The following is a 27,435-nucleotide window of genomic DNA, read 5'->3' as shown; positions in this document are numbered from 1 at the left end:
AACAGACATTTTACTTAATACTTAATTACTTTCTGCTTTGAAAATCAAACAGTGACATGAAAAGTTATTTTTAGAAGTTTTTAGGGTTTTGGGATCCAGCCATCTTTATTGTAGGTGTCCATGTATGTATGGTCGGCAGTGTGAATTAGCATTTACCTGAAATCTTCCAAGTTTAATTGCAGGAGGAGGAGCAGGAGAGGACACAGCTTCCTCATCAAGAGAAAAGGGTACTGAAAGACAAATATAAAAAATATAAAACAGAAGCTGATATGAGTCAGATAATCAAAAGATTTGTATACATTCATTTTTCTACAGTACACATACCTGGTGGTCCCACTGCAGTAAAACCACTGTGAGAGGCCTAGGGTTCGGCATTGAGAGAGGAGAAGATGAATTAATACAGAGCATTGTGATTGAAGCAGTGCATACGGTGCAATGTCAGTATGAGATACCATAATAACATGTGAACCTGTGTGTGTATGTTTACCTGTGAGTGTGTGCTGACAGGAACAGTCTCTGGACTCAGTGCTCTCCTCAACTGTGCATCTAGGTCCTCCAGAGGCTGCTGGGACTGAAGGAGGACATGCTGATTAGCAACATCAACATGATTATATGGTTTTATTATGCTGTTACTATATGGATTTCTGTTGTTCAAATAAAGTTGTGATTTAAAAACTCAAAAATAGTTCCCTAATTTTGTTTTACTGTTTTTGTATTGCAACAGGGGAAGTACACTTGTTGCTTTAAATATCAGTTTTTGTGACTTTCAACCATGACTTTGTTGGTCTAATTATTAAAAATAAATTTCAATTTCTGACCCTAACAAAAGTATAAAAATCAAGATTCAACAAGTGAGGAATTTTCGATGTGCCCCACAGTGCTCATCTGTGTAGTTTTTTAAAGTTCTGTGATGACATACCTCCACAAACTCAGGTGATGTGGACAGCACATGAGTTTTGACTACGAGCGGATGATGCTAATGAAAACAGACATGAGGTGAATATTTGACAGGTCCGATTTTTTATGAAATTGCATCTCTCTGCTCTAATTCATTTTTGGGATGTGTATTTAGTTGTTTAGGATGTAATTGTCCTCTATAGAAAAGTAATCACAGTCGCCCACAAGTCCAACACAGATACAACAATTAACTAATAATGCATGACATTGCGATGGTGACTCTTTAAAATGAGCAAAGAAAAAAACACCTGTATTACACAAGGTCCAGGGAAGGATGGCAGGAGTTCTGAAGGAGATGAACTGGCCTAATCCCAGAGAAGGAGAGGCGATGAAAAGACAGAGTGGGAGAAACGAGAGAGAGAAACAGTTGTAGAGGAAGTTATAAGAATAGTGTTCATCGGGGAGAATGTTAAAAGAAATTGTCATGCCAGATGAGTTGTAAGTAAAGTGAGTTGAAACATGTTGGAACATTTATTGTCCACATTAAAAAATCTGAAATCTTAACTTTTAGGTGTAGAAGTGTAAATTAGCTTGGCAGTTTCCACTAAAACATGCACATGCTCTCCAACCACATAAGTAAGGAAATGTTGATGGTTTAACAAGATGTAAAATCCTGTAATATTTCTATGTATTGCAAAACTGTATCACCTACCGGTACCCTGGATAAGGGGGTTTTAGATGGAGTGCTCTGGCCAAAGGATGAGGCAGGGATGACTGAAGAAAATAAATATCATAAAGTTAGAAAACAAGTTTATAAAATCACACTATAAAGAAACACATCAACATTCTTCTATGTACCCGTCTGTGCAGGGGTGGAAATAGGTGTCCCAGGTCCCTGGACTGGAGCAGGTGACCCCACTGACCCTATCGCTAGGCTGGAGGGGGGCTGAAGAGGATTGTTTGGCAGGCTGGAGCCAGGTGTTGTGGAGGTAGAGCTGGGCCCCAATGGGGACGAGGTACCTGTCACAGAGGCTCCAGAGGCAGTGTCAGCACCTAAGATGTCTCCCTGGCTGGAGGGCACTCCTCCGCCGAGGTCCATGAAGAGAGAGCGAAGCTTCTTCTCCAGAACTTGGATGTCGTCCGGTTTGCCTTGGGCCTCAGCGGATGCCTCACACCTGAGAAAATATTAAGTCTCTGAAAACTTGTTCAAATATTGAGTTTTTATCTGTCTTGTCAAATTTTCTAGACTACAAAAGCAAAAAGTTAAAATGTGTTAATTACAATTTACTAGGCATGAACCACTCCAAATTTTGAATGAAGATGTAGTTGTTGTTTGATCAGTTTACTTCAAACAAAAGAGAAGAACATAGGAGAAACCACAAATGCAAGAATACTTGCTTTTATTACTTGTGTGATACTCAAGGTATTTGGTTGCCCTGATAAATAAAAAAACATATCGACCGGATCTCACCTTGCATCACATTCCCCACAGTGTGTATGCGTCTGCCCAGGCAGGGCTGCGGTCTGTGGCTGGGGGTGGACCAAGGTTGGTTGGTTTGTGGTCACTGGCTGAAGCCCCGCAGGAGAAGAGGATGAGGAGAGAATAGGTGGAGTGGTGTGGGAGGCGGCAGAGGGAGTGATTTGGGGGCCTGGGATGGCCGAGGAGGAGAGGGGAGGAGTAGACGACGAGGTGGAGGAGACGGACTGATGAATGGAGGAGACTTCACTGGCTGTGAGAGTGGAGGAGGGAGGGGAGGATACAAGAGGGACAGTCTGGGCAGGGGGAGGAGAGGTGAGCCTTGTTGGGGCGATGTTGGAGATGCTCGCCGGTGGTAAAGTGGAAGGTACTGAAGTAGCAGTGACAGCAGAGACTGATTGGGACTGAGGCTGGGTGAAAGCCTGGGGCTGAATTTGTGCTTGTCCCTGGACCTGGGACACAGCCTGTGTCCCAGGCTGCGACTGAAGGATGGACTGGTTCACCCCAGTCGGAGGAGGAGAGGAGGAACTGGGAGGACTGAGACACACAGCAGCGACAGTAGAGGGGGAGGAGGAATGAGGAGGAAGAGAGGCATCCATGACGTGCTCCTGTGCCTTGGATAAATTAGAGGGGACAAGACCAGGAGTAATATCAGCAGTGGAGGAGACGGTGCTAGCCTGTGAAGGGACAGGGGAAGCTGAAGGCTGTAGAGAAGGATGGGTGGAGTGGATGGAGGCTGGGGCGGTGCTGGGTCCTGGATCAAACTGATTCTGGTTCTGTCTGAGCTCAGAGAAGGCCTGTTGTAAGCTGATTGCTCCTGCAGACTGGGACAACCCCAAACCTTGGCCCGGAGTCTGAGATAGAGTTGGAGCTGATGCCGGAGGAACTGGAGAAAAACAGACACAACTTTAAACCAGATCCTCTTCACTGTGCTTTTAGTGATTTCATGTAATAGTTTAAATGTCAGTGACCCTTTCTTTCATTTATTAAGGGATGTCTATACAATTAACCACTTCTGACTTTGGCTACCTCCAGTCTAGTGATCCTGACTGCATTCATCCCAGTAGTTTTCCCTCTGCCTTGCAGTATGTGAATCAGGTAACAACATATACCTCGTTTCTCCTTTGCATTATTCAGAAAACTAGGAAGCACTAAAATGAAAAGGTTTTATTTCTAATTTTTTACATTTTGTTTGCCGTAACAATTTAGCACTGTGAAATGCAAAATATAATTATATATATTTTTTATGGAATAATGTTTAAAATTCCACGATATCCAACAGAAGACTGGATACCACTGTTTATGTTCCAGTGTTCTTCTAGAAGATCCTTCAGTATTAAATTAAATAAATGCCAGTGTGTTATTGCATTTGGACAGAACATTTGGAATAATTCCTCTAAAAGCATTACAGCTTAATCTGATAAGTACTTAGAGTGTGTGTGTCAGAGTGTCACAGAGTACTCTGACATTTGATGCGAGTGCTTGAAGCTAAAACTTCTGGTCTAAACCTGGATCTTATTTTCATTATTTCTCATTTTCATTTTGGTCATCAAACTGATTGTATATTAAAATGTTATGATAAAACTTTTCTCATTAGTGTCACTCAGGAGTAGAACAGGGGAAGAAGATTTATCAGACGAATGATCCCTACCTGTTTCAACAGAAGGTGCAGTGGCAGCCGGAGAAGAGGTGGGAAACATTTGTTCCTTCAGCCTGGCTTCAGGTACGGGGCTGACGATGAACCTCCGACCTGCTGAATGAACCACTTGTGCCGTTGCACTGGGGGGGATGTCTGAGGACGAAAGGAACAGAGAAAAACAACACTATTACCAATAACCTAATGCATTAGCAAAAATATGATTATCCTAGCTGTGTTTTTTTTTACCTGGCATGGGGACAGATATGGCAGGAATCTGCTGCTCCATGCCACCGGTCATCTGTAGATCAACAACATTAACATATGACTGAGACTGAAAGATTAACTGTGACAAAAAACAAGAGGTTTGTGAAATTCTGGGATGAGTTTTGACACTTCAGTGTGTGTACAGTGTTTAAAATCAAACCTGGCTGTTTGCGTCTCTCTCCAGACCCTTCTCATCAGCGTTCTCTATCACCTCCCTGACCTGTTCAATGAATGACTCCCTCTCACTCTCCAGGATGAACTCACTCTGGACCTGGACACACAAAAACAGTGGAAAAAGTCAGAGTTCAGAGTTAATATGCGACAGAAACAAAGCAATATCCTGGTTTATGCCTCCTATGCCAGTGTGTATCTACAGAGGTGTAAAGTTGCCTTCTTGAGTGAAGTCTTGAGGAAATAAACAAGACCAAAGCAGTTCAGTGGTTTCTGATGACAAAGAATATGCAGCACGCGCACGGGCATGTGACTCATATTCCAGGCAAATGAAGAGCTCTCAGCACATTACTATGATGAGGGTGAGATTAAATTAATCAAAAGACTGGTGAACAACATGAAACAAGGGCCAGTGTGTGTACCATGATCTGAGCGATCTCCTCAGGATTGTCACCATCCAGGTCAAACCGGAACGTCACCATCTTCCTGTTGTGAGTCTCCAGCTGACACTCTGCTACCCTGTCTCCTCGGCTGGAGATCTACACACACACAAGTACATGAAGAGAGAGAGAGAAAGATAAAGTTAAAAAGGAGGCAAAATAAAAAAGATGAGTGTGTCAGATGTTTTCATTACTTTTATTGCAGCTCATAACACCATAACAGCCAATACAGCGTCAGTGGGTAGAGTGTAGACGAGGATTTATTGTTTAATTATGACTTTGTAGGATTTATGGGATGTGCTATTACATTGAGAACATTGAGTTTCGCCTTGGAGATCTTCTCGTGGCGTGATCGACTTCGCACGGAACGTCTCTGATGACGCTTGGTGGAGCGCCCTTCGTGACGACCTCCTCCCCCCTCGTTGCCATCACTCAGACCTGACGTTTCAGAGTGGCCACTGATGTATGAAGGAGAGATGGAAGCCAAAAAGACAAAAATCAAAAGTGATGAAGAATTAGATTTGAGGACTGTAGGTTCAGTGACTGTGTGTGAGAGAATGCTTATGTGTGCATGTATTACCTCTCTATGGATGAGAGAACTTGAGGTGGCTGCAGCTGGGACTGGGACAGTTCTGAAGACTGAGAGACGGACTGAAACACACACAGACAAATGAAAATGCACATAGATACTCACTCAGTATTATCCCCAACAACACAACCACCAATGGTACGGACATTTTTGAGGAAAGCATGAAATATAAGAACAGTGTGACAAAAGGTAAAGAGAAAACTAAGCAGATTGCAAGCAATGCTTTCATGATTTTAGAGGGAAAAGAGTTCAACTGAATTGAAATATGCAGGTTGGATATGGGATAAAGAGCTGGGTCAAACGACAACTAAAACTAGAGCATGGAACAAAAGTAGCAGAGCAAGAAATGCCAAAAAATATTAAATAAATGGGACTTTGTCTATTAGATGTATAGAGTATCTATAATAACACATGCATCCTTGTCTCAGTTAAACTCTCTGCAGACACTGACGGACTGATTCTATTAAAGAGATTTTTTTCGAACCAATCAGCAATTGTTACTTGATTATATTTTTTTCACTGCCGAATAAATCAAAACCCACAAGCTATTCAACACAAAACAAAAAACTGATTACTCTGAGTAATGCACAGTAAACCACAAACTAAAGACTCTAAATTACCATTCTAACAATCACTCAAATCTATGTACAATAACTACAACTTAGACAATACACATTTAACAAGTGGGAGCAAATATGAGTCACAACAAAACTGGACAAAACTATATACACATACATAAATCCAAACTCCTGAGGTGCTCATTTTATAAACTCACAGCTCAATAAACCAAGGCTCTGGTTTCAAAACGTTTGGTGTCCACTGCTCTAACAAATTATTTCACACAAACGTGAGAACACTGAACAGGGACATGACATCCACGTGGTGGTTTTGACCATCTATAACCAGTACCTGGGGAGGGGCTTCCATGGGAGTGTCAGGTGGGGCGGTGACTACGCTGATGATTGGCACCATGGTGGCCAATGGTTGAGGCACAGGAGGAGGAGGAGGGGAAACAATAGGAGGCACCACCCCAACAGAGAGGGGCAGAGGAGAAGGTGGGGAAGCCACAACCGCTGTCGGCATGGTAATAGGAAGGGATGGCGAAGGAGAAGGGTGCGTCACAGTAGAGGTAGACGGAGTTACACTGGGCTGAGAAGAGGCGCGAGGGCAAGAAAGAGGAGGAGAAAGAGGCAGAAAGGAAAATTAAGGAGGGAAGAAGAAAGCAAATGAGGCAAGAGGATGGGTAAAAATTGAGAAAAGGAAAATTTGCAACGTCACAGGAAGGATGAGGGAGGAGGTAAACCCGTCAAGTGGTCACCTGTATACAGACAGATTGGCAGACTACAGCCAGTCACTGTGGTGATGGTGCAGTGAGTTGAGGATGGTCCTTACTTCAACTGTTTCATCTAAAATACGATAATTAAATATGAATGCACCTTGGAACCGAGGAGATAAAAGATCAGTGAGGGTGCAAGTCTTTCATTATCTCCATAATAAATCTCTTTATAATCGAGAGAGGTAAAATCCATCCATAGTTCACTGACCCATCACTGACTCGTTTGATTCTGAGACCCTCAACAAGCTTTTTATAAACACAAAAGGATTACGCCTATTCACGACAAAATCTCAAGCTCTTCAACCAAACAACAAACTATGTGACATGAAAACCAGGTGCAACATACAACACTTGAAGACCATGCAACCACAAAACAACATTTCTACAGACCAGGTTTTGTGTACGAGTTTTAACGGTGCTACAGGACCAAGAACAATTCTTTGTGTGGTGCAGGGTGAGTGCACCCTACACAAGACTCATCTATTACCATTGTCTCCTATGTTAATTCATTGTATATGGATCCATGCTTTTAATTGGGTAATTGGTAAAAACATCTGGGGTGAATAAAGGAAGGAAATAAGTTATCAACCAGCTTATCAATGTTCTGTTTACTGACCAAATCACATTCAACGCACACACACACACACACACACACACACACACACACACACACACACACACACACACACACACACACACACACACACACACACACACACACACACACACACACACACACACACACACACACACACACACACACAGGGATAGAGACACACTGGCACCTACTGTACATCAACACACACTGTAACATAATGGTACCTTCACAAGAGCCAGCTGAGCAGCTTGGTACAAAAAGTAAAGCTGTTCTATACTGGGAGACGGACTGAGGTCACACAACTGAATACACATACACACACATACACCATCCATTTTGTGCATTAAATCACAAACACAAACATATATACATACAGACGGAAAACACAAATAAAAACAAACCCGGTGACAAACAGGCAGCATGCCGATGAGTGAGCCAGAGGATGGAAAGAAAAATAGCAGAAGCAAGTTGAGTCAATGAAAGAGCAAAGTTCAAAAAACCAATTCAGGCTGCGCAAGAACATACAGTAATTACATTTAGACGAAGAATCTGAGTAACACGATGTTTGAATTTCTCTTCCAGTTGTTTACTGGCAACAGGACTAAACATCATCAGATCTTAACAGATGGAACAGATGTTTGATTGATGTGCTGGGTGTGTTGATCACATGTGAGACATTTCTATCATTGCTGTTTTTCTTTTGATTTCCACAATGGATCTGTTTATCTATATGCATTTGTATATGTGTAATTAGTAACTTCCCCTTAGAAATGTACATAATCTGTCAGTTTACAAGTATGTAAATAGAGATTTTTGTCAGCTGAACCGCATTAGCAACGTGTTTGTGTATTGTTCCTCTGTTTATATTGACATTAAAAGTGTTACTGTACCTGTGTCTGTTGCAGAGTTGTGTGTGTGGGACTCTGAAATGAAGTACTGCTCTGACTGGATGAAATGACCTGGAGAGAAACACACACATAATTAGAGAGAGGAGAGAGTTTGTGCAAGAGATGGTATGAAAATTATAATTATGTAAATGAAATTAAATATGTAAATGTTCACATTAACATCTGCCTGTTTTTTTTTATGTTGCGATACTACTAGTGCAGTTCCCTAACACTTCCTGCCTATAATAACCTGGATAAACATAAATTCCAGGTTGTGAGAAGTCAAAATTATATGAACGATGTAAGCTGGGAAAATCCATTTACTTTCATTCCTTTTAGTTATATTTTATCCACTTAATTATTAATTTCCTGATTATTTGTTGACCGAGATGACAAAGTGCAAAGAGTATGTGAAAAAATGCGAAATGGTGAAAAAATGTTTGGAATGCAGCTCTTACGGAAACATGGGGACCACAATCGTGCTGGCACGGTTGTTTTGGTCGTTTAAAAAAAAAAAGAAAAATGTAACATTCAATTATTTTCTACAGGGAACATCCGATCCCTGATTACCATTTGGTTTCATGCTCAATCAAATTGGTTTAGTGCAGCAATTATTTCATGGCAGGGGTGTGCGCTGGGGGCACTGTTCTTTAAAAAGACTGTGGTATTACTTCGGGCGAAGTGCCAGCTCTGTGGGAGTAGTTACCTTGAAGCAAAGACAACAGCTTCAAAGAGAAAACCGACATATGATTTAATACTGCATAAGCATAAAACATGAGTGGATCTATTTTTGTATTTTATCTTCATGGGGTTTGGACATCAAGGGAAGATATTATGAATGTGTGGAGAGCGATAACGTGAGGAGAAATGGGAAGAGTAGAGAAAAAGGTCTCTTGTTGTGTTTCTGGGGGTCTTACTTGTTGGGAGGTCCCAGGGGGAGCTGGCTGGGAGGCGGCAGGGACTATGGGGGGTCCTGGCGAGGGCTGGGGGGTGGGAGCCTGAATCTGCTGCTGAGAAGAATATTAAGAAAAAGAACGACAGAAAGATGGACAGAGAGGAGGAGATGCAATGTTGCACGATATTAAAACGATGGGAGATAAAGATGAGAAATCGAGAAAGATTGGAATGGGGGAAAGAGAAGAAAAAAAACAATCAGAACATGTTTGCAGCTCCGAGATCAAACACTGCGCATGAGTGCAAACACAAGGTACTGATGACGTTTCTTCTCTAGGGATCAGATTTTAGTCTAGATCTTCTTCTTGTGGATGCACACATGTACTACATATGTACATTAATCTATCCAGCAACAGCTATATGCACACAGACCTACTGTATGTATATGCACATATACACAGCTCGTAGTTTAGCATGTACAGGCACTGTACTGGGGTTAGGCAGGGTGTAAGTACACGGTTTTCTTTTACATGCAGGTAAGATCCTAAGTGATTGGCAGTGAGAATAAGTTGCTATTACACAATCAACGAAGCACAGAGTGGAAGCTAAAACAATGAGACCAAACATTTTAATTAATTTAAGTTAAAAATGTAGATTTTTATCCTCCTATTTAAATTTTCTCAACAATATGCTATTAAAGTAGGCTTGGGTGATGAAATAGCATATAGATAAATTTGAACATTAGGTTTGTGGAGAACCACTGTTTGTGTTATTGAAGATGCTATAGAAGTGATGGTACAACCTTTCTGTAAACAAAGTAATTTGTGAAATAAATAATCTGTCAAATATCAAAAATTGGATATTGCCCAACTTGGAAAGACGCCGGTAGAATAAATATTTGGCAACATAAGTGATGTTTGATAGTGTATCTCTAAAGGCAGCAATTCTATTGTCGACTCAACCCTTAGAAGGCTGTATACAACTGTGAACACTACTGGAAGCTCACCCTTACAGTTACCCTAACCCAGACATGCTACTATCTACCTACATACCCAGTCATTCATTTCACAGCACAGAAGGTAAAAAAATAAAGTTCCGGAAAGATCAAGAACTTAAGATAAATAACAGGAAACAAAAGCAGAGATAATGACAGAAAAAAGAAAAGGCCAGAGATCCTACTTGGTTCAAAGTAACTATGACACTGATAATATCAGCGTTCTCTGGGTTTTAATGAATTTCAACTGCAACCTTTGAACCCTGTGCAGGAAGTTGATTTCGAGTCTAAACAGGAAATAACATAATGTGCCAAAATAAATAAGTGACAATTACAACACAACAGAAAGATTCTAAGTTACACAAATGAAAAGGCTCTGGACGGTTACATTGCCAGGGTCGTCTGAGCCCCCCCCGGTTTTGTTGTATGTTTTCTGTGTGTTTGATCGTACAAATCAACAAAGTCTCATCACATAATTATACTTCAGTGATTATATTACATTCATTACGACTAGTCGATGTGCAGATGTCTACAATATGCAGCTATAGAAAATGTTCACCAAGTGGTAGTTCTGATTATCTTTGGATCAAATGGACTTTGGATTTGTACAAGCAAAAAATTCAAGTATACCATTCACAACAGTATACTTGGACAAACACACATTTCTCATATACACTCATATATGAACATACAGACAAAATATTACTTACTGATACTGACAAATAAATGAAATACACAACATAAAGACAGAAAGGAGGGAGGGGGCTCAGACTCTTTATAAGCTTGTACAGCAGAAAACGTCTCAAGGACTACCTTCTTTATGCAGCTTTTAAACTAATCATTATTGGACTGATAATGTCTCCTTTGTCTGACGAGAAATCTAATGTTTCCGTTTTTTCCCAGATTTGCTCTGGGTCAGTTAATCTTTACTGATGTAGCTCTGATAAAAGTCATGCTCTTGACAAACATCATTCTTCTTCTACAAGTAAACGCTGTCAGGGACTGAATAATGTGACACATGATGAAGGCAGACCCTGAGACTCTCTCTGTGGTGTGGGTGGAGGGGGTTAAAATCACAACCAAAGTCTACGTGGTGACAAATTAGCATCAGCTGGGGCTCCTGGGTTGGTGACGTATAAAAAAACAACAGGGATTGGTGTCACAGCCTCTGGGTCAAATTACTATTATAAATTAGTTGAGCTACTTTTTCTAGAAACTAAGGCAACGTCAATGAAATTCTCGATCTATGATGATAATTAACACAATTACAATATATCCATCAATTAACATCTGTTTGCAGTTGTTTGCCAAAAAAAGCATCAATATAATTTAAACTAGTAATTGACCCAGTGGTTTAGGGGTATGTCTAAGGTCTGAACTCAGTACCAGAGTGGGGTTAGCAGCCTGCATGGCCAGCAATGACTCATGGTATGTCATATCGGCTTGTGCTGGTACCACCCCTCCGTGTCGGGCCCAGGCACTCTGGATCAGAGAATCCAGATGAGTTGATGATGTTCCCCCAAGTGGGAGCTCGGAGGATGGGGTGGGAGGGAGAAAGCTCTGCATGGAAGGTGGATGTCCCTGGGGATCTATGGGGAGCACTACCCCTGATGAATCAAAGAGTGTGGCGGAGGTTGAGTGAGGGATGGACTGAGCAGCTGAGGAGTCAAACGAGGAGAGGTGAGGTGGGGGAGGAGGTGACTGGAACTCTCCTGCGTCCGAGGAGGCCAAAGAGTCGCTAGAAGGTTCCGGACTTCTGTCCTTCATGGTTAGGCCCATGTGGTGCAGAAGTAGACTTCCTGGAGGTAAGGGGAGCTCTGGGCTGATGTAAGTGTACAGTTCTTCTGTCACTGGCTGGAGACGGCTGTATGTGCCTGAACCACCTGAGCCAGGTCCGGTGTTGTCCTCCAGAGGGAGGTCCATGGAGCCTCTCCGAGCCCGGTAAAGTCTGGATGCCAGGAGGCTTGGGTCTCCAGCAGCAGCTGCAGCAGCAGCAGCTAAATGAAACTCAAAAACACTTCCAGTAGATGGTGGAGCTTCAGCCATTACTGGAGGTGCAGAAATAGGGAAGGCAGACAGGGATCCATGCTGTGGTGGAGGATAGCAGCCATCAGATGATGAAGAGGAAACAGAGCCACCAGTGGATGCGCTCATTGGAGGTAAGGGAGAAGGCATTGGACTGTGTGTACTCATTCTTTGCATGAGGTGAGGGTGCAAGAAGCCTGGTTGAGGTGGAGGACCAGGATCAAAACCCAAACTAGCAGCAGCCGCTGCCTGCCTCTGCTGATGGTAGCTCAAGTGACCAAGCTGGTGTGTAGTCATTGGGTATCCTCCATATGCCATTGCTTCATAATGGTCCAATAAGGCAGCTTGATTTAGACTTAATCTCCTGACTACTTCCTCATGCTCTGCTCTCATGTCTTTGTAGCCGTACAGACTCGGGTCAGACTGTCCTGGGAGATGCAGTGGCTCCCCCACACCAAGTCTTTGAGCAGCTGCTGCAAAACCAGGGTTCACCATAAAGAGAGAGGGGGTCTCTACACCCTCCATCCCAGAAAAGGGGTGTAGACTGCTCCCATAGCGAGCATAAGCGGGCTGGAAGTGGCGGGTGTGGGCCTCTAGAATGGACGTGCTCTTGCGTCGCTGGGTGTTGTAGGCCTTTGGAGGCCCAGTGGGTGGAGGCGAGAAGGAAATGGGGCGCTCAGGGATGGAGGGGAAGAAAATAGTAGCAGGGTCAGGATGAGTTGGGAGGAGGATGCTCCCTCCTGCTCCTCCTCCTGCGCTTGTTCCTCCACTGTAGGGGTGCGGTATTGAATGCTGCTGCGATAATGAGATACAATGGGTTTGAGAATGAAACTAAGAGAATGAGAAAGAGAGAACAACAGCAAAGGCCCAAATGAAAGCAGCAAAAAGATTCAAATAGTTCAGCATAGAGAGCATATCTTCATAAGAAAACAAAGAGAAAAAGGGACATATATTCTGCCTCCAAGATGGCAACAATTTGGTTGTCACAGGACAGAGTACACTTAAAAATATAAAAAGCTGACATTAAGCAACTTGGTAATGTAAAGATGCAAAGCTGCTTACTACAGCCTGACAGATTGAGGGAAAAGTGGTACAGATCAAAGACAGACAGACAGACAGACAGACAACGCAGAGAAGGGATGGAAAAACAGCGATAGCTCACAGGCCGATAGAGGTGGGAGGATTACATGCAAAGACCAGAGAGGGTAAATGCTGGCTTGAAGCTCAACATTATCTTAATGCATCTGCACTTAAGAAAACTGTCTTTTATCTTAGCTTGTCCCTGCAAAATTCTGAATGAAGACATAAAGAATATCTGTAATAACAGGGGAATTGATGTTTCAAGGCAGGGGTCTACATCCCTGTTTGACATGGTATACGGGTAAGTTGCTTCTCTTTTGCTTTTGAGACATTATCTGAAGGAGGGATGTGGTTGCAGATAGTTTTTTTGAAATACATAAATATGTACAATACTTTTAAGTTGTATTAACTGTGTTATACCAATTATGCCCAAGCAGGAGGACTGCTGCATGGCATAATGCTTATGTTTTTTCTCTTTGCTGTTCCAAAAAGGCTTAATGTTTCCTGAGTAAGAGCACCGACACTGAGCTGTTCATATCCAGCCATGGACCTTTTTGCAATGTCCTTTTTATTTATTTGTCTAAAAAAGGCATACAATACTAACAAGTACCAACTACAAACGTATCTCTTTGTTTGAAGCACCTTCTAGCATCAAAATTATGTTCCGATAAATTGTCTTTCTAATGGTGATATATTTTGTAATATAATTTAAAAAATGACAACTGGAATTATCTTGGCTGTCAAATGACCAGTTTTCCTGATGGCAGATGCACAGGGTTGTGACATTAAGGGTGAAGAAGCTCATTCTGTGTTGAATAAAAACACATGGTGGTTTATTAGAGGTGGAGAGAGAGAGAGAAAAAATGAATGGGTAGAAAGACGGACTCACAGCAGTGTTTGAAAGCTTAGGGGTCCCATTTATCTACCTACAGGTGCCGCTTAAATTGCCTTTAACTCATAACATAATGTAGATGAATCTATGACTCATTAGAGAAGATATGGAAGCTATAAAAGCAGATAGATATATAATATTATTCAAAACAGGGGGGCAAGAAGGCTACACTGCTACAAAACCAGCTCAAGATCTTTTCTGAGGTGCATTTTAACTTGCACTTTCTATTGCCAAGCAAAAGCTTATATGATTGTTTACATGTCTTCTGTTTGGATTACATAGTTGTAAAACTCTGTGACTTCCGTATAAGTAATTCAAGCTGTATCATTGTACAGTTTGAACAAATAACATCTACTTGAATAGGACGTTCAATTTGTCAGGGGGCTCTGATTACAGAGACAATGGGCACTCTTCTAATACATGCAAAAAGTTGTTTCAGCAGTTTTAGATGTTCTGTAATTTCAGACATCACTGTGACCCATACCCTTCATCTTTCTCTCCCTCCCTTCCTCTCTGGTTCTTACCACCACTGTGATTAAGATTTTGAACCTACAGGGGTGGAGAACAGGGCAGGTAGGCTGGACCTCCGCTGCCTGGTCTTGGGCAGAGAGGAAGCAGCGTGAAGGGGTAGGACTGTCTCCAGGGCCTTGGAGAGGCGCCCGGCAAATGTATCCCTCTCAGCAGCGAGAGGCATGCCAGGGGAGGAGGTGATGTAGGAGGACGACGACGAGAGATCTGGAGGAGGGGTGGAAGGCTGCTTTGGAGGAGCTGCCAGGGGCGGAGGAGCATGGGAAGAAAAGGAATAGGAAGAGGGGGGCACGCAAATGGACATGCTACGACTTCGACGACGACGTGACTGCAGGGCCGAGGCAAGGGAGATGGAGGAGGGTGGGATCAACATGAAAAACAAATACAAAAATTAAAATACTACTTGAACAGAAAATAACAGTAACAGAGGAAACATGGAAAAAACACAAACATAATCAATTATATGATTGAAAAAAAGAGCTAAAGTAAGAAAGAATTAACGAGCAAGATAACAGCTACAAAATGATCAAAAGAAATAATTCAGTTAGGGAAGATCATTGCACCAGTGACTTTGTAAGAACAAGCAAGCAAATATCGTAATGGACCAAAATCTTCACATACTAGTAAAATATGTATATAAAACACAATAACACAACTTAAAAATTCTCTTTGCAGTAAAGACAAATTAATGATGGAAACAGAACAATGACAAAAGAAACAATATGTAAACTTAAGATCATTTAAAACCAAATAAAGGAACAAAAAAAAGATATAATAACGAAAATAATTCATCAAGTAAATTGTTCTACCCTGAGTCCGTTGACTTAAAGAAGTGAAATCTGATAAGAAAACATGTCAACTGAGAAGTTTTGTTGCTTCAAAAAAGTGAAAACTAAAAAACAGCCAAAACCATCATTCAGTTTGTAATCGTCCAACAAACACAGTGATCATCCACCTCGACAACATATCAGTCAGTGTGTTGCCAGTTGCTAATTTTGAACCACATCTGTAGTCAAAGGTCACTGAATGGAAAATTATAGCTTGAGGAATTTAATTAGAAATGCTCGCCTCTCCTATTAGCAAAGACTTGAAGGGGCCTTATACAAGAAATTTGATTGCTAAAAGGTCAACAATGGAGATCAATGGTCAATGGTTAAACCAGCAAATATCCCCTGAGTGAGTGATGGAAGATGGATGAATCCATGGACCATAAGTAGTTGGAGTGTGGGTTGATGTGCATCCAATAAGTATATTTAAGCATAAAAATGGTTTGAAAATATAAAAACAAAAGGAAAATACAACATAACAACCATGAAGAAAAGAATAGTAAATGAATAAACAATGAACACAACAATTGGATTTGAACAAACAGTAAAAGGAGGCTTGGGGGGAGGAGAAATAAAGGACTGAGGGAAAGAGATGCGGAACATCTTCGAGGCTAAAGAAAGAGTGAATGACAGATGAAATACAACAGTAACTGAGCAGCTGATGTATAAATCACTGGTTGACTACCTCAAGTAATAGACTGACTGACTAGCTGAACTGCATCATAACTGTTTGTCTAAATGGCAAAAAATATAGAAGACAAACTAACTGTGTGGAGTTTGTTGAATGCATTGTACTCTCTGCATAATGCTGCATCTAAAATATCTCTTTGGGGAAGAAAATAATTAAATACCTTTTGGTAATCTTCTTCGAGTCAGAGGTTATCGTCTCCAGATAAAAACAATCTGCAGCATGCTCTCATGTATTTTGTTCAACACATAGCAGCAATTAGAATTCCTAACCCACTCACAAACACTGCTAATGTCATTCAAGCTCACTCCCACACCAAAACACGATGCAGCGCTCACTTCAAACTGATGAGTCACGTTGAGCACATCTGTGAGTGTGACACCATTCATAGATGGACGCAAACGAAACCTACACATGCATAACATCTAATCTGGATGACATCGGCACTCACCATTGGCTGCGGTGGCTGGGCATAGCCTGGATGTGGCTGCGTGTTGGCAGATGGGGTAAGGGGATAGGGGGTCTGGGGCTGGGAAGGGGGCTGGGAGGAAGGGGGGCAGCTGTAGGACATGGTCAGCTGACCGAGGTGGGGGGAGTCGGAAGAGAAAACAGAGGAACCCTGGCCACTGTCCATACCTCCTTCAGCTGAGAGAGAAACACATGTGGAGATATCAGGAATGAACACTTTTCTACTGTGCCTCATTACTCTTATACAATCTATAGTGTAATGAAAGTTATCCTCAAGTAATGAAATGAATTGCCATTTACAAACTTATATTAACATGGTAATATTCTAGCTCTGCAGAAGTGACTTTTCGGCTGGTGTGTAAAACTGCATAAGTTGTTCATGAAGGCTAAAACCTATGACCTTCACTGGTATAAAATATTTTGTTGGATTTTTTAAACCAATTTTCTTATGGAACATGTTTTCATAACTACGGTTAATATGATTGAAACATATCATATGCATATCATAGAAAGAACCAAAGTAAAAATGATTTTCATGATGAGCTCTTCAAAAGGCAGAAACGTGCAGAATGCAACCGACTGTATTGACTTTGTCTCCTGTGTGCAGTATGTCTTACATGCGTGTGAGAGGCCGGCCTGCTGATAGTGGAGCTGCTGGTGCGCCACTTCAGTCTCTTCCAACTCGGCCTGCGGACAAACACAAGCTAAGGTTAAACAAAAGACAGACAATTCTCATAGTTATATTACACATGTAAAACACATACACATGTAAGCATTGATCACATTCTAATACGAAATACTACAACTTGAATACGAATCATGCGAGCTTTGGCTTTCAGGGGGAAAATTACTCTGTATGAATCACAAAATGATCTATCAATAGTTAAGAATTAACTGGGCATTCAAATACAGCAAACCTTAAAAGAACATCCTGAGTATCTCCTGATCCGTATGTTTTTCCAGCGTCTAATCAGTCTCACAAAGGTGAAATATACTTATAACAAACCTGTGTGTGTGAGGTTTTAAGTGCTTCTTGCTGCTGCTGCTGAAGCTGCTGCAGTAGTTGTTGTTGTTGTTGCTGCTGTTGCTGTTGCTGTTGCTGCTGTTGCTGCTGTTGTTGCAGATGTTGCTCTGCCTCCTGTCTCCTCTTCTCCTGCTCCTCCCGCACCAGCTGCCTCTGTTCCCTCTTCCTCCGGATCAGAGACACACGGTCCTTAATCGCCTTGGCCATGGTCTTATGGTCACCTTCAGCAACGTAGCCAGACTCAACCTGGGGGTGACGTCAAAGAGATGCTTTTTAAAAAAAAAATTCAATACACTTCACTTTCATTCTCTCTTTCTATCCAATAACCACCACCATTCATCCTTCCATCATTATATCCTCCCCTCCTTCATTCATACCATTTCCTGGGCCACATCTTCAGGCACATCCTTAATCAGGTCAAAGGAGAACTCGATGGCTTCGTTGTCTTTATATTTGCCTAAAAATAAACAATATAGAAATTACTGATTACTGCTTCCTGCTCATTTTACATTCTTACATGTGTAAATATCATGTTATAACTAAATATGTGCTTTGAATTTTAAAATAGCGTAAGAGAGACAAAAAGCTAAGAAACAGTGCTACACATTTGTAAAATTAGGACAAAGATGATTATAAGTATTTTAAGTATAAGTGTTTAAATGGAATTTTATAATGGCACCAACGATCAAAAATATTTCTTAATCATAAGATAAAATGGAATCATTCTCTGCCTTTAAGTTTCTTGACGTCTTCTATTCTCAGCCAAAGTTTGATGGCGATCATTTCTCCATCGTCCTCTTCCGCCAGTTCAACCCTGACCCCTGTGTCCTCCTGGAAGAATGCATGGTTCAGCAGGATCTTTATGGCATACCTGCAGGAACAAGAGACAACAAAGAGGATCCATGAGGGAACGCACAGCAATTTAGATGGACACAGAGAGATGAAACGAAGTGTTTAAAAGAAAGCTGTTGAGGGGAAAACAGATTTACTGCTTTATAGTGTTTGATACAAATTTGTTCATGACTGGCAACACTTAGTGAACTGATCTCCAACTTTAGAAGCTAACAGGAGAGGCATGGTATTTCATTAATCTGCTGGGAATAACATCATTGTGACAACATTCATTCCCAAAACAGCCTTCCACATACATTTCACATTGTGCTATTTAGTTTGTGGGCTGGGACGTCTTGATAATCACTAATCAGTCACAGGATTTTACTGTTCAGTCTCCTGACCCTTGACATTTGAATGGCACCATGAAGCTTTACTGGGGGAAGTTATTACAGCATGATCCCAACCTTTTTATAAATGTTAGAGAAAGAATATATCGTGGAAAGACTATAGGACCTCCAATAACACAAACACAGTGGAATATAGCTATATGTCAACAGATCCAAGTTTGGCATTGATAGTTTGTGGTTCATGTGACTCACCTCTCATCCTTGTTTGTTTGGATGCAACCCTCTATAATTTCCTTCACCTCAGGAATGGCTACCTTGTCAAAACTGGCAGGCTTCACCCCCTGCAAAATCACACACAGAGAAAGAAGAGCAGTGAGAATGAGGAAGCAAATAGAGACACACAACGAAGGGAAGACACACACACACCGACATACCATACACACATGTGCTCTAGATTCATTGTCCGAATCCCTGAAGGTCATTTTGATCCAGAAAACAGATTTATGTTATATGTTTGCGTGCAGTTGTTGTTTTGTCTCTGCATGAAATGCATGATAAAACAACTCTTCAATATAGGAAAATAGAAAACGTGTCAAAGGTGTAACAATCCAAGGCAAGGTCCTGTTATATAATGTTTCTGATCACATTAGACTGTAGTCTGTGAAATACCCATTGTAATTCAAATTATAGAGATATAGATGATTTGACAGGAAAATGTCCTACAGTTCCCAGTAATAGTTTAGTTCCAACTAAATTCCACATGTCCTCTTGGGAATATAAAATAAATCACACAGTTTTGGAGGAAACAACGAAAACTAGGAAACATTTTGAAGAATAACGCAACACTGATAAAATGCACCTGCCAGAACCACAAGCTCGGCATAAAGCAAAGACAACATTGGGAAAAAGCCTTCTACGCAAAAAAAAAAGCTGTCTACATCCTGAAAAAAGACATTTACTACAACCTATTAGACTAATACAGCAAAATTCAAGTCGTAACAGATACGATAAGAAAATGGCTACCTGCAAAAAAGTGAATAACTATTTCCAGGGAGCCTCTGTAAGCACATTACATTTTAGGTAAACCATTCAGAAGCTCAAGAGTTAACAGAGGTTTTAAAAAGATGAATGCAGCTGGGAATTTTTTTTTAAACTAATAAGACAATCACAAAAAATAGCAAAAAATAGAAGTCCAAACTAAAAGAGAGAAAATAGTAACTACAACTAAACTTGGCTGGGTTATTATAAAATATTAAAAAGTCTAAACGACAGACAGGTTCATAGATGGAGGATTAAATATAAGGTGAGTAACTTACCTAAGACAGACAAGTGGAGTAGAGAGTCGACTGACAATTTAGTTTTTGGTTGTTTAGTCTGAAGTGGCTGCTTGTCACACAGATGGACTGACGCATTATCTAAACCTGGTTTTTGCCTGGAAATGACCACCTCGTTCTGCTCTTTCCTCAAGCTGTCTAACCTTCCTCCTCTACTTTCTTGGCCTCTCCCCTTCAACCACCCAGTTCATCATGACGCAACAACCCCCCCCATCTCTCTCTGTCACACACACAAGCGCGCACACACACACACACGCACCAGGGCCAAACAAAGTTAGGACTGATGGAGTTAGTAATGGTATTAAGTCTGACAGAAGAAGGGGGGATGGAGGAGAGTCAGGGGGAGAGAAAGAGGGAGAAAGAAAGCTAGATTTGTAGTTTAACAAGGCTGATTGGAGGTAAGGAATGTTCCAGAAGGAAAAGGACCATGAAGCACGTCAACAACATTGTACGTCAAGGTATAAAGAGGATGAGACTGAGAGATCAAGACGCCAATGTAGATTCAGAGGGTGGTAATGTGACCAAGAGGAAAAGGAAATACCAAGGAATTGTGTAAAAGCATAAAAAAGACTGAAGATTTGACAGAAAAACATCCAAAATAACTTCAATCAACGAGCGGTTCATGTAACATGCCAAATTAACAATTAGCTGCTCGACAACTCATCTACAATGAACTGCAACATCAGGGGGTTCGTTGAGGTTTAATATGAGGACAGGCATAGAGGGGTGGAAGCTGAATGGATGGATTAAGCAGCAGAATGAAAGGAAGCAGGTGACTGTTGCACCCTGGGGGTTGTCACAAGCTTGTGTGCGTTTTCTGTGGCAATAATAAATACAGACAACTGAATCTGGCTGTTTGACCTGATATTTTTCTGGATGAACAAAACAATCTGAGACACATGCTGCTTCCTGTATATAAGTTACATTTACAGACAAATAAAGCCGTGAATCCAGAGGTTAAGGTCATTAAATTATGGAAATATGGTTTGATTAAATTAAATTAAGGAAGTAATTACAGTTTTGTGTGAGTGAGACGAGGGACTGAGGAAGGACAGGGATACGAGTCAGGGCGAGACAGACATATGGGTTTTAATTGAAATATTCTCACTGAATTTATTTATTGTGATGAAATTCACATCATTTTTTATTTCTGCTACACAAAACTTTCACTGCTGCCATTGTGTCAAAAGTTAGCATTCAATTTTAATGTTGGATTTCACCTAAGGTAACAGCACTTGTTTCAGCTGGAGGCGATGTTGCACTCATCCATAAATTATAACCATCACTGTATTTCTGCGGTAGAAGCAGCCAGATATTTAGTGATACTGGAGTTAATGCTTGCTCTGTTTGAAATGAATGCCTTTGGGGGGGAAATGCATTTAATCAAGTAAAAACAATGTGTTTTTCTTTTGCACTGTTGCAGCAGCATAACAATTATGGATACATTGAAGGATAAACAGAAAGAAGATTTTATAGTAAATTCCAATGGTCCATTAAGCATCGCTGTCAGCATCCACAGAGCTGAACTCCTGTGAGGAAGAGAGGCAGACAGCTCTCATCTGCTTGCACCTGTGTGTGTGTGTGTGTGTGTGTGTGTGTGTGTGTGTGTGTGTGTGTGTGTGTGTGTGTGTGTGTGTGTGTGTGTGTGTTGACCTCGGCAGCACTTAACTTGAAACAGCTCGTGATTGCATCTGCTACCCTCTCTGTCTGTGTTTTTCTCTCTGTCTCATTTTTGTAAACTCACTGTTTCCAGCCAAGTGAAAATGTCACTAAAACGTTACAAGGACTCGAAGGGAATTAGAGATGTCGAACAAAGACCTTTTGTTCATCAATGGAAAGATCCGGTAGAAAAATGGGGATTCATTCTGGGTTCCAGTGGAGACCAGACCCTTTGCAGCCATTTAAAACATCGACAAAAATATTTGATTTCACTTTTTGTTTTCATGAATTTTTTGCAGAAAACGTTAGTGTGATTCTTCTTACCCTGCGCTAACTTTCAACTTAGATAAGAGAGACCTTTGGCAAATGTTTTGCTCAAGGCCAAAACAACAGTGTGCGTAGAGGGAACATTAGATTTGGCCTGACATGACAGGTATGCTCAGTACTTCTCTCTAGTGGTAGAAAGAAACGTGTTCTTCTAGTGCTGCTGTGATTTCTTTTTTTTTTTTTTCCTTCGGTTTCATAACAGAGGTGGGCAGTGCTTCAGAACAAGAGAAAGAGTGAGAGCAATCAAATGCAAAAACACTGTCATATGACTGGATCTCCTGCATCTCATGCCAAACTTATTAATACAGTCGGTAAACAAGTATGGGGGGAGTGGCAGAGAGAGGCAGGCGGAGGAGGGTGTTAGTGACAACAAGGACAAACAAGGCTTTTGGATGCACCGAAACTTGGTGTCTCCACTTATTGTCCAAGTGATGACTTACACTAGTGACCCGCCTGTAGATCTGAGCAGCATTTTGACATTCAGAGTAGGGGTATTCTGACGTAGCCATCTCCAACATACACATCCCGAAGGCGTAGACATCTACAGATTCATCGTACTTCTCCTCGTACATCTCTGGAGCCATAAACTCTGGGGTACCTGATGAAAGGGAAATGAAAAAAAACATGTTTTCAATTTTACTGAAAACTTAGATCACTCAGTCATTTATGGGAGCATCAACTGGTGGGTGGACATTTCTAGTCCTCTGATTTTCGTCACTTCTGTCCAGCATCTGGATGTGCGTGTTAGTGCATACTTTCTGATAGTGCTTGATCAAAGCACTTGTTTAGTTAACATGAAGAAAAGTGATTTTCAACTGTTAATCTCAGATTTTCAACTGCAGCTTTTACACAAACCCAAAATGCATTGTAGGCTAGTGGTGAGTTGTGAGAGGAAGCTACAATAACAGCTTCATGTTTGTAGCCGGTTTATCTTCGTTTCCCAAGAATCGTAAAATCATGCAAACTCTTAGTTTAACTAACTTAGTTAGAGCCTGAGACAGCAGAAAAGACTGAGACTGGATGTCTAAACTTTTTCATGTCACAAATATACGTTTTTCAATTTTGTCTTCCCAGAGATATTATCGCAAATTATCTGTTGTGAGCGTCACTGTATTCGAGTATTTAATTATATTTAAAATAAAACCGATTTTCTATCTTGTTCAAAAAGTATTTTTAAAAGAATAATTCTTTAATAATGAAAAAATTAACCAAAAGGCTTTTGAGATAGTTATTTTTCACAGAAAGAATCAGTGTCATGGGAAAGATGGTTATACTTAAGGTTGTTACATAATTTGTATGATTGAATTTATGCTTATTTAAAGATGTGTAATGAAGGGCTGAAGGATTTTAAAATGGTGTTTTTTACATTGAAAATTTGTCTTTAGTGAAGAAAGAAGTAGAAACATCCGCAAACTGTCTAAACTTGCTCAATAACGTGTTTATTGAGCAAGTGTAGACAACTTGTGGCTGTTTCTTCATATTCAGTTGCGTCTGCTCTGCCAAGGTTTGTGAGAGATCTTTGGTGGAAAAAATAACAAACACCAAACAAACAAAACATCTGTATCAGCTCATCAGCTCAGTTGCATCCTGAGTGAGTGAGAGTTTCTTTACTTAATTTCTCTCTCAGGGAAACACAAACTGCAGCTATCATTGCTGCCATTTCATTGCTAGAAATAAATAACAAAGAGGCAGTTTTAGTATTTAAAGTATTTCTAATGTGACAATGTCTCCAAGGCTTGCGGTAGCACAAAAAATAATCCATCCTACTTTCAGTCCCTAATGAAAACAAATGTGTGTATACTTTCTTGCAAATGAAACATATGACACACTTCACACTGCTAATTTGCTCACAAAGAGGTTTAAGAAAAAAATTAACTGGCTCTGTCATTTAAATAACATATACAAAAATGTTATGATGATGAGAGGACCTAGATCTCAAAAATAAAGTAAATGAAGATGGAAATGTAACATTTCAAACACACGCCCGGTTCCACATGGTCTCCTGGTTCTGTTTCTTTGTGTGTCCGAATACTTGAGGCAAGAATGATATGCTTAGCAAATCTTGCAGCTGCGGTGCAGTAATTAGACAAACCTCAAGAGTATGTGCATTCATTTACATTGTGTGTGAGAAAATGTCTATACTGACAGGCAGCCAAGTTAATATATGGAGCAGAACAGACACTCTTTACCTGATGTATGTATTATATTCAGGCTGTGTGTGCTCAGCCATCACGTCTGCAGACAGTTTAATCCGAGCTCAGTAGGAGACTGACTGGTGTGTGGTATCACTTTTCAAATACCTGCAATGTGCTTTAACAACCAGACATTTCAGAGGCAGTAAAGTTAATCTACAGTAGGCGTGTGTAGTGTGTACATAGTCTGTCCGGCTTTGTGTCTATACGTTATATAAGACTGTGTGTCGTTGTTGGGGTAATCACACATAAATCCGATTTTTCACTTTATCCACCTTCACAAACCTGAACATTTCATTCTGATATACGGCTTCACATCTAACAACAGAAGTGTGTGTCTGCATACAAGAGATGAGGAATTGTGTCTTTAGTGTCCATGCACATGCGTCTTCCTACCTATGACACTCTTGGCGAAGGAGGCCCTCTTTAATGTGGCTAACCCCAGGTCCCCTATCTTCACTGAGCCCGTGGGCCCTGTGATAAAGATGTTGTCACATTTCAGGTCCCTGTGAATGATGGGCGGGGCTCGGGTGTGCAGGAAGTGAAGCCCTTTGAGGATCTGTCTGCACCACGAACGCAGCACCTTGATTTTCATCACCTTGAAACGCTTCAGGTAGCTGCAGGACAAAGACAAAGGCATGTCAGCCAACAAAGTGAGATTAAGTGTAAAAAAAAAATATACAGAGACCAGCAGTTTCGGCCTTATAACAATCAACAGCCCTGGATTCTGTTCAAGAGGCCTTCTTTGACAGACGCTGTGAACTAGTGCACCAGCTAAAAATAGGTCAAACTATTTCATGAACTTACACAACATAAAATACTGGCCTGTTGAGTTTCTCATCAAATGTTATAAATAGCGTAGCATCATTAAATTGAGCTTTTAGCTTTGCTTTTAGCTTTGTCCCCATTGAAGGACACTGAAAACAAACAAGGGTGAAAATTAATAATGCCACAGCGAAGCCGGGAGAGGCTGACGATTGTCAGTTAAAAGAGCGACGTGGTGGAAACATGGATAATACTTCTACTAAAGATTAAAGCTTATGAAACCCAAGTGGATTACTGAAATACAATTTCAGATTCATTGACGGACATTTAACAGGACTCTCAGACGCATTTAATGTCATTAAAAACACATCCAATTTAATCTGGACAAACACTTAAAGACTGACACACTTAGGTTTAAAAGTCTTTGTTTCCCAGCCTGAAATTTTAGAATATGTTTGATGCTTTTAATTCAAGAAGACGTTTAACTATCTTAACCATGTCTTTCCGTCATCGTTTTGCATCACAAAAAGCAAAAGCAACAGGTAAATACCACGTTTTAGCAGCTGGAATGATATTGGCACATAAACACATAGGTGGTGGTTTCAAAGTGGGGAGTGCTGCAGATGCCCATTGACCTTATGGCAAGCATTAGCTATATTGGATTAACTGTAGCAGCCTCATGCCCATGATACTCATTTTATAAACTAATTTCCTCGACTGTTTAATGTTTAATTATTCCATCCTAAAGTGTTTCCTCATTGTTGTCCATTGTCTCTACACATTTATTACAGTCTGTTGTAAGTGTCTGAAAGCATCCCAGCATGCACTGGGTTGACAGCAGGGGAACACCAAAGAACGTAAGTTTCCAAGTTGCCAGTCCATGTGGTTAGTACGTCTTTGTAATACAGGTAGAAAATAGACAAAGCCCCACAGAAATAAAGGAAGAACAAGACGGGGCTTAAAAAGTATTTTAAATCTGTTTTCGATATTCACTCTTCTGTCTTGATTAACATCAGTGATTGAAACCTCTATCAGCCGGGAAATTTCTCCACTCAGCTCGTCACTGAAACTTGAGTTAAGTGCTGAACCCACAATCAGATCCAGTGTGCTGCAGATGTTAAGGAGGATTGAAGAGAGACAATCTGTTGCAGGCCTCATCTTTTTGTTTGGTTTTAACTCTGCCTCATGCACCGAGTGACCCTGGCGATGTCGACCCCACCAGTGATGCCCTCTGTCTTTCTGCTCCAAGTCCAGACAGCTGATCTGCTGCACAGCCGTATCGCTGGCAGCTCCACAGATCCCGAGTTTCAACAGCTGCCCTAATAATTCAGCAACCGCAAATCTGTCTGAACTGATGACGAGCGGCTCGGACAAGCGTGGAAAAAAGCATTGCAGATCAATCTGCTCCAACACAGCCCTGGATTGTTGGGCTGAGCTCCTATGTCGCTACATGATACAGCTGTGACCCCGTGTCTCTATCCAAGCAGACTGCGTTCCTTTCATTAAGTATTATTCTAAGTTGAGTAAGTCTTTCAATTTGATCTGCACTGATCCGCACTCTTTTTAATTTTACATGAAAATATTGTTGTTATTACAACACTGCATTTTATTGATAGTTAAATGTCATATGATCAATTCATAAACTACAGTATGATGCATTGATGCGTACAGGGTTTCTATAGGTTTATGTCAAGTGCAACAGATAGAGGTAATATCAGATTCTCAGAATTACTAATAACCCCCCCATTTTTGAAGATAAGGTGAAGTAGCCTCGTGAAGAATGACCTTTAATACACTACATTATCTTACAAACTACAGACAGACACTGGTACTGTTGGTCTGCTTTGTAGTTTTATTACAGAATGCTAATATTTGTATATATGCATGTTTAACACACTGAGAAAAACTATGCATACATATCTAATATTTATTTTAAAGAGCTGCGGAAGTAGCACTAAAACAATGTTATCATAATTGAGACCTATCCAAACATATTTAAGACGTAGTAAATAATATTTGAACGTGTTTAAGACTTTTTAAGACCCCTTGGAGACCCTGTGCATATGATGAAACACTTTGGTTTTCCAGGCATCATCAAACAATAGCACTGTGAGGTGACTTTTCATCTCAAACTCAGCTGACATGGGGGCAGCTGCAGGAGCATCTAACATCCTGTTGGAATCAAAATAAATAATGTGCAGTGTGTCCTCTGTTCTACACTTGGCCTACGATGAGAGGATGAACTATAACAGGATTATC

The 27,435-nt window shown here is 40.9% G+C and overlaps 1 protein-coding gene across 17 annotated transcripts in view; it reads right to left on the bottom strand.

Annotated features, from left to right (window-relative positions):
- The window catches only part of wnk1b (WNK lysine deficient protein kinase 1b), an 83,419-nt gene that overhangs the window by 13,029 nt on the left and 42,955 nt on the right, over nt 1-27,435 (bottom strand). For 8 of the 17 annotated variants that reach the window (XM_034578471.1, XM_034578456.1, XM_034578461.1 and 5 more), the window contains exons 4-29: nt 24,808-25,028; nt 22,660-22,817; nt 19,152-19,240; nt 18,450-18,589; nt 18,096-18,175; nt 17,701-17,964; nt 17,312-17,381; nt 16,678-16,871; nt 11,573-13,042; nt 9,216-9,308; nt 8,302-8,370; nt 6,387-6,626; nt 5,469-5,539; nt 5,196-5,346; nt 4,871-4,987; nt 4,438-4,548; nt 4,260-4,311; nt 4,026-4,166; nt 2,500-3,260; nt 2,369-2,412; nt 1,756-2,072; nt 1,610-1,671; nt 1,206-1,262; nt 488-571; nt 325-361; nt 157-230 (exon numbers count right to left, since the gene is read on the bottom strand). In XM_034578471.1, coding sequence (XP_034434362.1) covers nt 157-230; nt 325-361; nt 488-571; nt 1,206-1,262; nt 1,610-1,671; nt 1,756-2,072; nt 2,369-2,412; nt 2,500-3,260; nt 4,026-4,166; nt 4,260-4,311; nt 4,438-4,548; nt 4,871-4,987; nt 5,196-5,346; nt 5,469-5,539; nt 6,387-6,626; nt 8,302-8,370; nt 9,216-9,308; nt 11,573-13,042; nt 16,678-16,871; nt 17,312-17,381; nt 17,701-17,964; nt 18,096-18,175; nt 18,450-18,589; nt 19,152-19,240; nt 22,660-22,817; nt 24,808-25,028 — 5,167 coding nt within the window. Of the gene's footprint in view, nt 1-156; nt 231-324; nt 362-487; nt 572-1,205; nt 1,263-1,609; nt 1,672-1,755; nt 2,073-2,368; nt 2,414-2,499; nt 3,261-4,025; nt 4,167-4,259; nt 4,312-4,437; nt 4,549-4,870; nt 4,988-5,195; nt 5,347-5,468; nt 5,540-6,386; nt 6,627-8,301; nt 8,371-9,215; nt 9,309-11,572; nt 13,043-16,677; nt 16,872-17,311; nt 17,382-17,700; nt 17,965-18,095; nt 18,176-18,449; nt 18,590-19,151; nt 19,241-22,659; nt 22,818-24,807; nt 25,029-27,435 lie in introns of all 17 variants that reach the window. The other 9 variants (XM_034578460.1, XM_034578458.1, XM_034578459.1 and 6 more) reach the window with 9 other exon arrangements.

The sequence above is a fragment of the Hippoglossus hippoglossus genome, chromosome 23 (assembly GCF_009819705.1).
Source record: "Hippoglossus hippoglossus isolate fHipHip1 chromosome 23, fHipHip1.pri, whole genome shotgun sequence".
NCBI lineage: Eukaryota > Metazoa > Chordata > Actinopteri > Pleuronectiformes > Pleuronectidae > Hippoglossus > Hippoglossus hippoglossus.
Note: the sequence above shows the minus strand (reverse complement) of the source record. Positions and strands in the feature narration are given on the sequence as shown.